The sequence below is a fragment of the Ranitomeya variabilis genome, chromosome 1, assembly GCF_051348905.1.
Source record: "Ranitomeya variabilis isolate aRanVar5 chromosome 1, aRanVar5.hap1, whole genome shotgun sequence".
NCBI classification, from domain to species: Eukaryota; Metazoa; Chordata; class Amphibia; order Anura; family Dendrobatidae; genus Ranitomeya; species Ranitomeya variabilis.
The window spans coordinates 697454492-697467803 of NC_135232.1; the positions used below are offsets into that span (position 1 = coordinate 697454492).

Below are 13312 nucleotides of genomic sequence, written 5' to 3' on the forward strand. Positions count from 1 at the left end.
CCGCAGATTTGTCGGCTGCACATCCCAAAGATGCTCCATACAAGGCAGGATGGATCCATGCTTTCATGTTGTTTACGCCAAATTCTGACCCTACCATCCGAATGTCGCAGCAGAAATCGAGACTCATCAGACCAAGCAACGTTTTTCCAATCTTCTACTGTCCAATTTCGATGAGCTTGTACAAATTGTAGGCTCAGTTTCCTGTTCTTAGCTGAAAGGAGTGGTACCCGGTGTGGTCTTCTGCTGCTGTAGCCCATCTGCCTCAAAGTTCGACGCACTGTGCGTTCAGAGATGCTCTTAGGCCTACCTTGGTTGTAACGGGTGGCGATTTGAGTCACTGTTGCCTTTCTATCAGCTCGAACCAGTCTGCCCATTCTCCTCTGACCTCTGGCATCAACAAGGCATTTCCGCCCACAGAACTGCCGCTCACTGGATTTTTTTTCTTTTTCGGACCATTCTCTGTAAACCCTAGAGATGGTTGTGCGTGAAAATCCCAGTAGATCAGCAGTTTCTGAAATACTCAGACCAGCCCTTCTGGCACCAACAACCATGCCACGTTCAAAGGCACTCAAATCACCTTTCTTCCCCATACTGATGCTCGGTTTGAACTGCAGGAGATTGTCTTGACCATGTCTACATGCCTAAATGCACTGAGTTGCCGCCATGTGATTGGCTGATTAGAAATTAAGTGTTAACAAGAAGTTGGACAGGTGTACCTAATAAAGTGGCCGGTGAGTATGTGTATATGTATATGTATATATATATATATATATATATATATATATATATATATATATATATATATATATATATATATATATATATATATTTATTTATTTTTTCCATGACACACACACATTATATATATATATAGTTTTTTTTTCTTAGTCCCTCTAGGCAAAGCATCACACCTGTCAGTATTACTCTGACAAAACACCTTTTAGACCGTGCTCGTGGCATGGTGTAAGAGGCCACCATAGCTGGCGGATCCATTATTTTGCCTCGCGTTGCCATTACAACCATTGGTAGCCACGATTAGGTTGTAGTGGTGCTAATCGTGTGCGAGAGGGAGCCCTCCTCCCCCTCCTCAATGCCATGATCGCTATTGATCACGACATTTAAAAGGGTTACGTAGCCGGAGGCGGTACGGGACATCTTGGCTGTGACAGCAGGAACTCAAGTATCACTTAAGACGAGCTCTCGCCGACTATCATGCGGGCGCCGGTCCTGTGCCTGCATAATCGGCATAATGTACCAGTAAGGTCAATTTGTGGGAGGTAACCACACGTCGTGAGTGTTAACAGAACTAAACAATTTTTTTTTTAACAAATTCCATTTAATATTCTTATTTAATATTACAAATCAAACTAAAAAAAATATAATTAAACCTTGCATCTCAGGATGCAAGATGGGACTGATCTAACTGATCTACAAGATATGAAGCCCTTGGTTATCTGCAGGATTCCTATAAGACACAGTCAAGTCCGCCATACACATTAGATGGCTGTTTATTCATAGTTCAGGTTGGTAGCCATCTCTGCCGACTGAGCGCTAGTACATCATGTATTCTCTATGTAAGCCGTCACCAGACATATCTGGCAATGGCTTATCTCTGGGAATCAATACAATTGGCAGTCCAAAACAGCTCCCATTCACATTAGATGTTTATGGGGAAGTGGGGGATTTAGCTCGCTGCATACATTTTTCATGAGCCTCAAACAATCGGTGATGACGACTGAATAGTTTTTTCACATTTCTAGGCATATTGTTCCTTCAAGAAGCGAATTAGATCTGCTTGAAGACATTTGTTATTTGTAGACCGGCAATCTAGTAATACCTCGGATGATTTTCTTCCAAGTAACAAATAGGTTGCAGTGATTTCATCATATTTCATCTTGCTAAGGGATTCCTGAATCTCCTCCCTTGAGTAACCCATTCCAACCATTATATCTGAGGGAAAAAAAACAAAAAACAAAAAAAAAAAACACAAAACCATTAACCAAGCTTTTCACAGCAAACTGCAGCCCTACAGATACCAACTACAGAGCCCCTGCAGCCCCCCAGACTCTGCGCTTTAATTCTGGGACCATTGAAGTTGGCCGCTTATCAGGAACAAGGGCTCCTAAAAATGCTCATTGTAAAACTAACCCGCTACCAATCAACCAAGAAATGAGCAAAACACTTGTTCGTTAGGGGAGATGATTTTTTTTAAAGCTTTCTTGAAAGTTATAGCTCTCGGCAGCACTTTGTCCTTCGTTAACAGGAGACGTGCTGCTGACCACCAGATGCCCTATTCACATAAAATGTTAGCATTAATGATTTTGAGTGTCTGCCTGTCTAAACAGACGATAAAATGACTGACGTGGTGGCAGCACAGAGAAGCCGAATGACAAGTTAAATATCAAAAATGTCCCGAAAGTTAAGAATTTCAATTTTCATTCATTCCTGACAACTTAAAGGGGTATTCCGCTGCAGCTTACTTCCACATCAGAAGCAACGTCCCACATACATGTCTAAGGAACAGGAGGCGTGCACAATACAAGCGTCTCTGCCGGTATGTCAGGTGTTAACGTCCATCACTAAACTCCGATACGCAAGTGACCGCAGCCGGACAAACCCATTTTTCCTTTATTAAATAACCATTATTTGCCCTCATGTGAATGACAAATCGGTTACCTATTCTTTTCTGGTCGGCTATATCGAGCTCTGGCTCAACAAATGGTTTGAGCTCATCCTCTTCATGTCCCGCGTTAATCCATCGGTCCTTCATAATTTGCTTGAAAGATAAAAAAAAAAAAAGAAGGCAGAACATGAACAGCACAGCTTATAATACTGCTGGGCAGGAAAGGGTTGAAGTTAAAAAAAACAAAAAACATTAGATCTAGTGGAAATCAGTTAGGCATATGATCTTCAAGGGGGATTTTATTCTGCCCCCATGTCACTGCCTGCATCCAGTTGACTTTATGGTGCTCATTAACCAAGTTTTTTTGAACCAAGTCGCTCATTCCAAGAACAACCCTGCCGAGTGGGGTGCCTGGCGCTCAGAGGCATCCAGGGAACCCACTGATCGGCTTCAAAGGGATAATCCCGGCGTTCTTATTTACCAAACAGACTCCTCGGATCTGAGCAGCTAAAATTCTGCAACTTCTGATCTGCCATGTAAAGGTTTTCCTGTCCTGCTGATCCATCATACAAGAAAAGTTCATATTAAAGGGGTTTTATTGTTGGGACTTGTGTAACGAGAAGGGCCAAACATATTCAACTGTCATCCTGTACATGCATGTGCCAACCACCAACTCCAGATGTCCCTTGTCGCACATGCTAAAGTTAACGATTGGCTGCAGTGGTAATCTGGATTTTTCACGTGGGGAACGCGTCTTTACATTGAGGAATTGAAATGTGACTGCAAGAAATGTTCATAACACCCTGAAACTGCTCTCTGTAGACTAGCTTCTGACCTAGGCTCGCTAAATGTTGGCTACTGATCAACTGGGTAGATGCCTTTCCTAGGCAATATCTGCAAGAAAGCAAATTTGCAAACTTTTCCCTCCATGGAGCATTGCCTGCATAATGCCATACTTAACTGGTTTCTTTAAAGAGAAACGGTTTAAAGGGTATCTGTCAGCAGGACTGAACATACGTACATACATGCGTCGCCTCCTCCTAGCTGACCAACGGCTTCTTTGTAAGAGGTCACAGAAGCCAAGGAATAGAGCTGGAGTGACAGAGGCGCTGGAGTGACAGAGGCTTTGGATCTACCATAGCTTTTCAGCCTCATTTGCATATCAATCCAAACACTGACTTTTCCATAAAGGAGGAACGGACCAGTCATCTAAAAATATTGCTGAACTTGTCTTTGAAAGAGCTACATGTGCATATGAATGGTTCGGGGGTGAAATCCTGCAGATTTCTCTTTTCACATTTTTTCTCAATTCACAGCTTTAAGACTGTTATTGTGACAAAAAACCTCCATAGATAACACAAATCTGTTACTTATCTGCTGGCCTCGGAGCCCTTACCTCTAGAGTGCCTCTTTTGGTTGGGTTTAGCACCAGGAAACGCTTCAGAAGGTTTTCACAGTCAGTGGACATGTAGAAGGGAATCCTGTATTTCCCCCTTAGAACTCTTTCCCTTAATTCCTTGCAAAGAAAAAGCATTTTGGTGACTTTTTTCAGTACCAGAAGAAGTTTCCCCCTATGATAAAACAGCACCACTCCTGGCCGGATGCCTTGCCAGAAATTGCAAAAATATTCCCATTTGAGGAAACGCAGGAAAGTTATTTTTATCATATAAAGTGACATTTTAGACCAGTTTGATGCTGAAACATAAGTGGGACCTCTCATTTTTAGTATCTGAGGGTCCCAGATAACCCCTGAAAAATCAGACACTAATGACAGAACTGAGTAGAAGGATGTGTGAACTTACATTTCAGGATCCTGTAAATTTAGATTTAGTGCCCATACGGGCAGCAGCTCATGTCAGAAATCACTTTATAGAGAAGGCTAAGAAATCAGTATAGGAAACTGCAGCTGGCTCCGGGCTGTAAGCAGTGAAGAATAGGATTTTTCCTGTCCTACAGACTTCTATAATATCCACACGCACCTTTAAATTCTGTCCATCGAAGGGTAAGGATCCGCTGACGAGGGTGTAAAGGATAACCCCTAAGCTCCACACATCTACCTCGGGTCCATCGTACTTTTTGCCCTGGAAGAGCTCAGGAGCGGCGTACGGCGGGCTGCCACAAAAAGTGTCCAGTTTGTTGCCGACCGTAAACTCGTTACTAAATCCAAAGTCTGCTATTTTGATGTTCATGTCTGCGTCCAGCAACAGGTTCTCCGCCTGCATGATTAAGGTAAAAAAGGGCTCAGGAACAGTACAAGGTGGTCAAAAACATGGCACCCACCCAAAAAAATAAGTAAAATTAAATCCAACCACAAATCCTACTGTTTTCCAGACCCACCCAAATCTACTATATAATTGTCTAAGGGTCACTTCCGTCTGTCTGTCACGGATATTCATTGGTCGCGGCCTCTGTCTGTCATGGAAATCCAAGTCGCTGATTGGTCGCGGCAAAACGCCCACGACCATTGCCACGTCATGTGACCGCGACATCATCACAGGTCCTGCGCGCCTGTGCGAGAAGGACCTGCCATGACATCACGGTCATGTGACCGCAACGTCATCACAGGTCCTGCGCTCATACCAAACCTGGGACCGGAAGCTGCCGCGTGCACTGTACACAGGCGCCAGGACTTCAACGGCACTTCGGAAGGTGAGTATATGTTTATTTTACGTCACTGGGCAATATACTACGTGGGCTGGGCAATATACTACGTGGGCTGGGCAATATACTACGTGGGCATGCATATTCTAGAATACCCGATGCGTTAGAATCGGGCCACCATCTAGTACTATATAACAGCACATTTTTCCGGTATAAAACAGAGTAGGCCATCAATATTGTATCAAATGGGTGTAGGTCTTGGGCTACTTTCACACTTCCGTCTTTTTGAAGACGTTGCAATGCGTAGTTCTGTGCAAAAAACGCATCCTACAAAGATGCCCGCAGGATGCGTTTTTTGCACATAGACTTGTATTACCGACGCATCGCGACATATGGACACACGTTCCATACGTCGTGCACTGGATGCGTCGGTAATTGGCGGACCATCGTCACAAAAAAAAAAAAAGTTTAATGTAACGTTTTTTCGTGCAACGGGTCCGCCATTTTCGACTGCGCATGCGCGGCCGAAACTCCGCCCCCTCCTCCCCTGACTGCAGAATGGGCAGGGGATGCGTCCATCTGCTGCCCACGTCGTGCAGAGAATTCACAACGTCCGTCGGTACATCAGCCTGACGCATTGCGACGGGCCTGTACCAACGGAAATGTTAAAGAGGCCTTATCCGGCACCATCACGCCTCCACCCCACTAAGCTGGAATTCGCGCCTGCCTCAGAAGATGTGGATATCGAATGCAGCGGAGCAGAGCTGCTCTGCTCCATTCAATGTGTAGTGGCCACTGCTGGGTGCAGCAGAACAGCACGTAGTATTTTCAATGGGAGCAAGGTTGCAGTACTCCAAAATGACCACTAGAGTATGGCGCTATGCTGTACCTATTACATCCAAGGTAATAACAGCTGATCAAGGAAGGGAAAGCTTTTTGTCGGACTGGTACCCATCAGATATGAATGACTCATCCTAAGGAAAGCTCAGCGACAACCCTATTAGGTAGGTAACGAGCTACAACACTGTACTCACCTTCAGGTCTCTGTGGACGATGTGTTTCTGATGACAGTATTGCACCGCGGATACAATCTGTAAAAAGGACAATGAAATCATGAGTTACACTATAATAAACAGAATTGTAACATTCTTTAGGATGTAGGTCCGATCAGAGACTGTAGGGCAGATGGATGGTTTGCTTCTTTCACACTTCCGTCGGCAGGCGGCCGTCAGAATGCGTCGAATTTCAATGTAAAAGAGAGGATTCTTGTTTTTGACTGTCATCGACGGATCCTGCGCCCATAGGCTTCCATTATAGCCGCCGACGAGCAGCGCAGGACCCGTCACTGAGCGATTTTCCTACGTGCAGAAAAAAATGTTCCTCTGAATGTTTTCTCCACCCGGACAATTATTTTCCATCGGATCCAGTGCACGACGGATGAAACGGATGGCCATCCGTCACAATCCATCGCTAATACAAGTCTATGAGAAAAAAAATAGATCCTGCTGAAAAATTTGCAGGATCCTGTTTAGTCAAAACTCGACAGATTATGGCGGGAGGTAAAAGATGGAAGTGTGAAAGAGGCCTTAATCAGAAGACTGAGAATCCAAAATTCACTTCCTGTTTAAAATGCTGCAGTTATCCGCCATGCTTTACACTGCAGCATCACAAGCTTACCAAGAAACGTTTTGGATTTTGTTCCTGGCCAAATTTTGCTCTTTGATTTAGAAAAAAACGTTAAAATCTGCAGCATAAATGGACATTGTTTTGGAAGTCAACTTCTACTTCAGACTGTCTTCATGGGTGTGGGCGAGGTTTCGTGCTTTGACACTGTGGACTTTAAATCCAGACGAAAAATCCACATCCATCAGATGCATGTGGCCTTCACATTAGTGGAAAGGGTCATCCATTTTTTTTTTTTCAAATGGATTTCATGTACATAAAATGAAGTAATCTTAAATAAATATTGAAAAAAAATGTCTCCTTTACAAGTCTGCATGTTTCCATAGTAACAGACAACAAATGTAGTTGGATTTTGCAGTTATGATTCCTTCCAAATATCCCCCAATCCCTACAAACTTTGCTAGGACGCTAAGTAATTGGGGACAAGATTCACTGCAGGGTTCAAATCGTAGAAAGTTTGCATGAATGTTGTTACCATGGAAACAAAACACTACTGGAAAAGTAGCTGCAAATCAAATTTTTAATCAATTACTTCGCAAAAATCACTTCATTGCTTCATTTCTTATCTTCAATGCAATAATAAAAGAAAAAAAATTTGAATGTGGAGGGGTTTTTTTTTCACAGATTTCTCCTATGTGATTCAATACGAACAGAAGGTGTGCAGCCCGGTAAATAAATCAGATTGCTTAGTATGGCTGAATATAGTATTAGGACCCTACCACTACAGCGAGCGAGGCAAGACACGGATGCTACTACTACAGTATAACCTTGGGCAAATTAGATGTCAGAGACCGGATGTATTAACCTTTGCATTTTGCTTACGTATATATATAAAAAAAAAAAAAAAGAAGCTAATGAAAGTCTGCAGATGACCAAGTGATAAAATGATAAAACAAGTTTTAAAAAAGGAAGACTAATTTATACAAAATTATGTCATTGCCACAAGTCAATCCGATTTGTCAAAAGATGGGGAGAAAAAAAAAAAAAAGAGAGCAAAAAATGAATTTGGAAATGTGCATTCAAAAACTAGACATTTTTTTTAAAAAAAGGAAAAATATGAAACAGGAAACGTATAAGATCACACACCTGCCGGAATTTGGCTCTGGCTTCCTTTTCCTTCATTCTTCCATGTGCAACCAGATAGTCAAACACTTCCCCTATAGAGGAAACAATGAGGAAAGACGAGGAGATAATGCAGTGTTATAGCGGAGGGAACAAAAATCAGCTTTTCTACTTCAGCCCCAATCATGATTGTTCAATAGACGTGTAGCAAGAAAAGCACTGGATTAACATTCATCGTGCAGTAGCTCAATTACATATACAATGACCATTCACAACAGATCACAGCTCACCACCTCCTCCTGAACAAGGACTGAACCTTTATACGATCGATGACAGGATCCTTCATTCATACTAGGCGATGTCACAACTCACCACCTCCTCCTTCCTGTATAGGAACACCTCTATATAGAGTAGGTCACCTATTGTGAGTGGTGGATCCTAGGTTATCTACTGCATATTGAGGTGTTATCAGTCATTGTACAGGAGGAGGTGGTGGTAAGATGTGACAATCATTTGTTAGTGGTGGATCCTAGGTGATATTATAGCTCACCTCCTCCTGTACAATGACTGATTACACCTCTATATACAGTAGATAACACGATCCACCATTCAAAATAGGTGATGTCACAGCTCACCTCCTCCTCCTGTATAATGCCTGATAACACCTCTACAGGTCCTTCTCAAAAAATTAGCATATAGTGTTAAATTTCATTATTTACCATAATGTAATGATTACAATTAAACTTTCATATATTATAGATTCATTATCCACCAACTGAAATTTGTCAGGTCTTTTATTGTTTTAATACTGATGATTTTGGCATACAACTCCTGATAACCCAAAAAACCTGTCTCAAATTAGCATATCAAGAAAAGGTTCTCTAAACGACCTATTACCCTAATCTTCTGAATCAACTAATTAACTCTAAACACATGCAAAAGATACCTGAGGCTTTTAAAAACTCCCTGCCTGGTTCATTACTCAAAACCCCCATCATGGGTAAGACTAGCGACCTGACAGATGTCAAGAAGGCCATCATTGACACCCTCAAGCAAGAGGGTAAGACCCAGAAAGAAATTTCTCAACAAATAGGCTGTTCCCAGAGTGCTGTATCAAGGCACCTCAATGGTAAGTCTGTTGGAAGGAAACAATGTGGCAGAAAACGCTGTACAACGCGAAGAGGTGACCGGACCCTGAGGAAGATTGTGGAGAAGGACCGATTCCAGACCTTGGGGAACCTGAGGAAGCAGTGGACTGAGTCTGGTGTGGAAACATCCAGAGCCACCGTGCACAGGCGTGTGCAGGAAATGGGCTACAGGTGCCGCATTCCCCAGGTAAAGCCACTTTTGAACCATAAACAGCGGCAGAAGCGCCTGACCTGGGCTACAGAGAAGCAGCACTGGACTGTTGCTAAGTGGTCCCAAGTACTTTTTTCTGATGAAAGCAAATTTTGCATGTCATTCGGAAATCAAGGTGCCAGAGTCTGGAGGAAGACTGGGGAGAAGGAAATGCCAAAATGCATGAAGTCCAGTGTCAAGTACCCACAGTCAGTGATGGTGTGGGGTGCCATGTCAGCTGCTGGTGTTGGTCCACTGTGTTTCATCAAGGGCAGGGTCAATGCAGCTAGCTATCAGGAGATTTTGGAGTACTTCATGCTTCCATCGGCTTAAATGCTTTATGGAGATGAAGATTTCATTTTCCAGCACGACCTGGCACCTGCTCACAGTGCCAAAACCACTGGTAAATGGTTTACTGACCAAGGTATTACTGTGCTCAATTGGCCTGCCAACTCTCCTGACCTGAACCCCATAGAGAATCTGTGGGATATTGTGAAGAGAAAGTTGAGAGACGCAAGACCCAACACTCTGGATGAGCTTAAGGCCGCTATTGAAGCATCCTGGGCCTCCATAACATCTCAGCAGTGTCACAGGCTGATTGCCTCCATGCCACGCCGCATTGAAGCAGTCATTTCTGCCAAAGGATTCCCGACCAAGTATTGAGTGCATAACTGAACATTATTATTTGATGGTTTTTTGGTTTGTTATTAAAAAACACTTTTATTTGATTGGACGGGTGAAATATGCTAATTTATTGAGACAGGTTTTTTGGGTTATCAGGAGTTGTATGCCAAAATCATCAGTATTAAAACAATAAAAGACCTGACAAATTTCAGTTGGTGGATAATGAATCTATAATATATGAAAGTTTAATTGTAATCATTACATTATGGTAAATAATGAAATGTAACACTATATGCTAATTTTTTGAGAAGGACCTGTATATACAGTAGATAACACAGGATCCACCATTCACAATAGGTGATGTCACAGCTTTCCTCCTCCTCCTGTATAATGACTGATAACACCTTTATATACAGTAGATAACACAGGATCCACCATTCATAATAGATGTCACAGCTCACCAGCACCCTGTCTCTGCTGTAGCATGAATAAATTACCCGTCTCCCACTATTTAAGGCTGAGATGGGAGTCTTTTACAGAAGGACTGAGACAGTCCAGGGCTTCCCTGACAATATCCCTTTGTGTTGGGACACACACGGATGCTTTTTGCCATCTGTTATACGGCTGCGCTTCAGGGGCCTTGGGTTAGGGTTGTATGACCCAAGGCTATGAAAGTAAACACGCACTACTGACTGCAGAGATATATGTACATACCGATCACAGATATATACTTTCTAGTACTAAGAGGATGTTTGGCATCTTACTCTTATGAGAACAGGAAACTGCTCACTAACCACCATTAGATGCACATACATACAGTACAGAAGTGATGGCGGTGTATCAGGAAACAGCGCGGCTGCAACTGAAGGACTAGGAAACACATGACGGGCATAAAAGATGACCTTATAAACGGCACTGCTGACGTCAAAGTTACCAGTCACCACAAACTCTGCCGGTCACAATCTTTCCAAAAGGTGGGACCCCACCCCAGCAACCTTCCTTATAGCCCCCAGGGCCACTTACCTCCACTTGCATACTCCATTATTAGGTAGAGTGTTTTTTCCGTCTCAATGACTTCAAATAATTTAACTGTAGGGAAGTAAGAAAAGTTGTGTAAGCCGAAATCTCTATAGAATATACAATTAATGCAAAATTCTCCAACCCGAGCACAGAGCGGTGATGGGCAGGCGACACGAGCGCTCAGCTGAAAGCAGCGATCATGCGTACCACAGAACCCGAGCACAAACACAAAGCAAAACCCTGCCGCGTCCAGGGGCTTAGCAAATAGTACGGGAAATTATGAGTAAGGGTTTTTATTTATCCCCTGTGCTACAGACAGGGATTTCCAGGAAACGCCGCACGGACATGCAACCAAACAAAACTAGTGAGCTATGTGGAAGCGAGATCAACAACAATCTACTGGAGAAAGAAAACTCAGGACAGAAGTTTAGTCTTTGCCTTTTTAGTGAGGGATCTAATATAAAGTATGGTATGAGGATGGTGCCTAATGCCGTACACTTAATTTATAGGGTGGTTACGGATAGGACTATCAATTACACGGTTTTCTGTTTGTTTAAAAGAAAAGCTTTTTTTTATTTACAACTTTTTCTTTTAGTTTGAATTCTAGCTCTACTTGGGGACTAGACCTCTCACATAACACACATAACAATGACAATACTTCATTAAGTAGTATCAGAATTATGTTCACAGCCATAATACCCCGCACTACTTGTGTATACTTGTGTATTGCAGGGCTGTTACCATACTGCTGACAGGCATTTTACTAGACCCAGATCTTCGTGGTCTAATAGGAGGACCATGATGAGAGCTACGGGGCCATTGGTAGGTGGCTGACAAAGGGTGCACATGCATTGCCACGGTAGCTAGAGACCCATCATGAGGGTCGATGGGCTGACAGAGGGAGCCCCCTCCATCTGTCCAAACAGCAAGGAGCTCCAGAGGTTACAGACTGTGGCAGAATAGAATATGCTTAGAAAACAGATTTGACCATGGCATTTAAGTCAAATAAAATCTTTAGATTTGTATATTCTGTGATTCGCTGGTCACTATTGTCACTTATTATTCTGCAAAGTATCTTGCACGAATCATGGTAGAACGGCTCTGGGCATCTTCAAGCTTAACCAGCTAATTCCCCCTTGGGTCAGCTGTACCGTGGTGGTCCCAAGAGTCACCCTCCAATCCATCTAAGGATAGGCCATCAATTTCATAATCCTGGGAACCTTCTAAATAGACACGTGATGTTGGAGAAGCAACTGGTGTTTGACAGGAGACATCACTTCATGGCTGACATGCCAACAGGATGATCAGGATAAGTCGACACAAGGTTTTTTGTTTTTTTTTACATAAGGATACATAATCTGCACAGCTCTTGCCACCAACAGACCACATTATAAGGCAATAGAATTTTTAAGTGCACAGACACCTACGTGTCAAATTTTTACCTAAACGCAAAACAAGCCAATCTAAACTCTGATGTGATCATAAATCTGCTCAAACAAGCACAAAAGGGATGGGTGGTTACAATCTACCAATCAGAATAAGCTCACTGACCAATCCTCAGTTATATCACTCCAAAGCAAATATTTGTGCATTGACACAAAGAACCTGCTAAAAGCAAGGCAAGCATTATTTTCTATGAAACCAAATTATTTTCTTTTAGCTATGCAAGTGAAAAAAAAGAAGAAAAAAAAGGCAAAATATATCTATAGCTCTAATCTTACCTATATTAGGATGATTCAATATCTTCATGATCCGTACTTCCCTGAAGAGCTGAGGAAACAATGAAAAGCAAGGCGTTAATGAAAATGGCAACTACAGAAGCCCGAGTTACTTCAGTCTGGGAAAATGCAAACTTTGCGGCAGAATTTCGCTCCCTGCCTTGGGCAGTAGTGGACCCGATTCTCCTTCCACAAAATACGGACAGGAAGTCTACAGCGTATACGCTCCACGTGCACCTGCATATGGTGCATATACTGTGGATTTCCCATTCGGATTTGCAGGGAAAAAAACCCCAAAACCTAATACTGACCATGAGATTCTCCCTCCTGCTGCTCCAGCGCAGCCGGTCTGATAGGAGCCACCAGGAGCAGAAGAGAAGGTGACTGGTGGTCATGACGTCATCTCTTCCGCTCCTAGAATTGGTATTCCTTTTTTGTTTTATAGTGCACTCTATACGCTAAAGCTGTAAAAAGTAGTAAACTACTACTGTAAAAAGTAGTGGACAATCCCTTTAAGACCATGATATCATTAAGATCTATTATTATAGCTGCCATCTGTCCTTTAGTGTATAGAAAAAAAAAAAGGCAAAGGGAGCATGTGGAGGTGCCCAAAAAAGATGACATCAACCTCTGTAGTCCAATC

The 13312-nt window shown here is 42.7% G+C and overlaps 1 protein-coding gene across 5 annotated transcripts in view; it reads right to left on the minus strand.

Moving 5' to 3' along the window:
* MARK3 (microtubule affinity regulating kinase 3) overlaps window positions 1-13312 on the minus strand; it is an 87353-nt gene that overhangs the window by 42302 nt on the left and 31739 nt on the right. For all 5 annotated transcript variants that reach the window (XM_077266965.1, XM_077266950.1, XM_077266957.1 and 2 more), the window contains exons 4-11: window positions 12673-12721; window positions 10955-11020; window positions 7994-8064; window positions 6259-6315; window positions 4603-4839; window positions 4020-4139; window positions 2677-2776; window positions 1838-1950 (exon numbers count right to left, since the gene is read on the minus strand). In XM_077266965.1, coding sequence (XP_077123080.1) covers window positions 1838-1950; window positions 2677-2776; window positions 4020-4139; window positions 4603-4839; window positions 6259-6315; window positions 7994-8064; window positions 10955-11020; window positions 12673-12721 — 813 coding nt within the window. The remainder of the gene's footprint in view (window positions 1-1837; window positions 1951-2676; window positions 2777-4019; window positions 4140-4602; window positions 4840-6258; window positions 6316-7993; window positions 8065-10954; window positions 11021-12672; window positions 12722-13312) is intronic.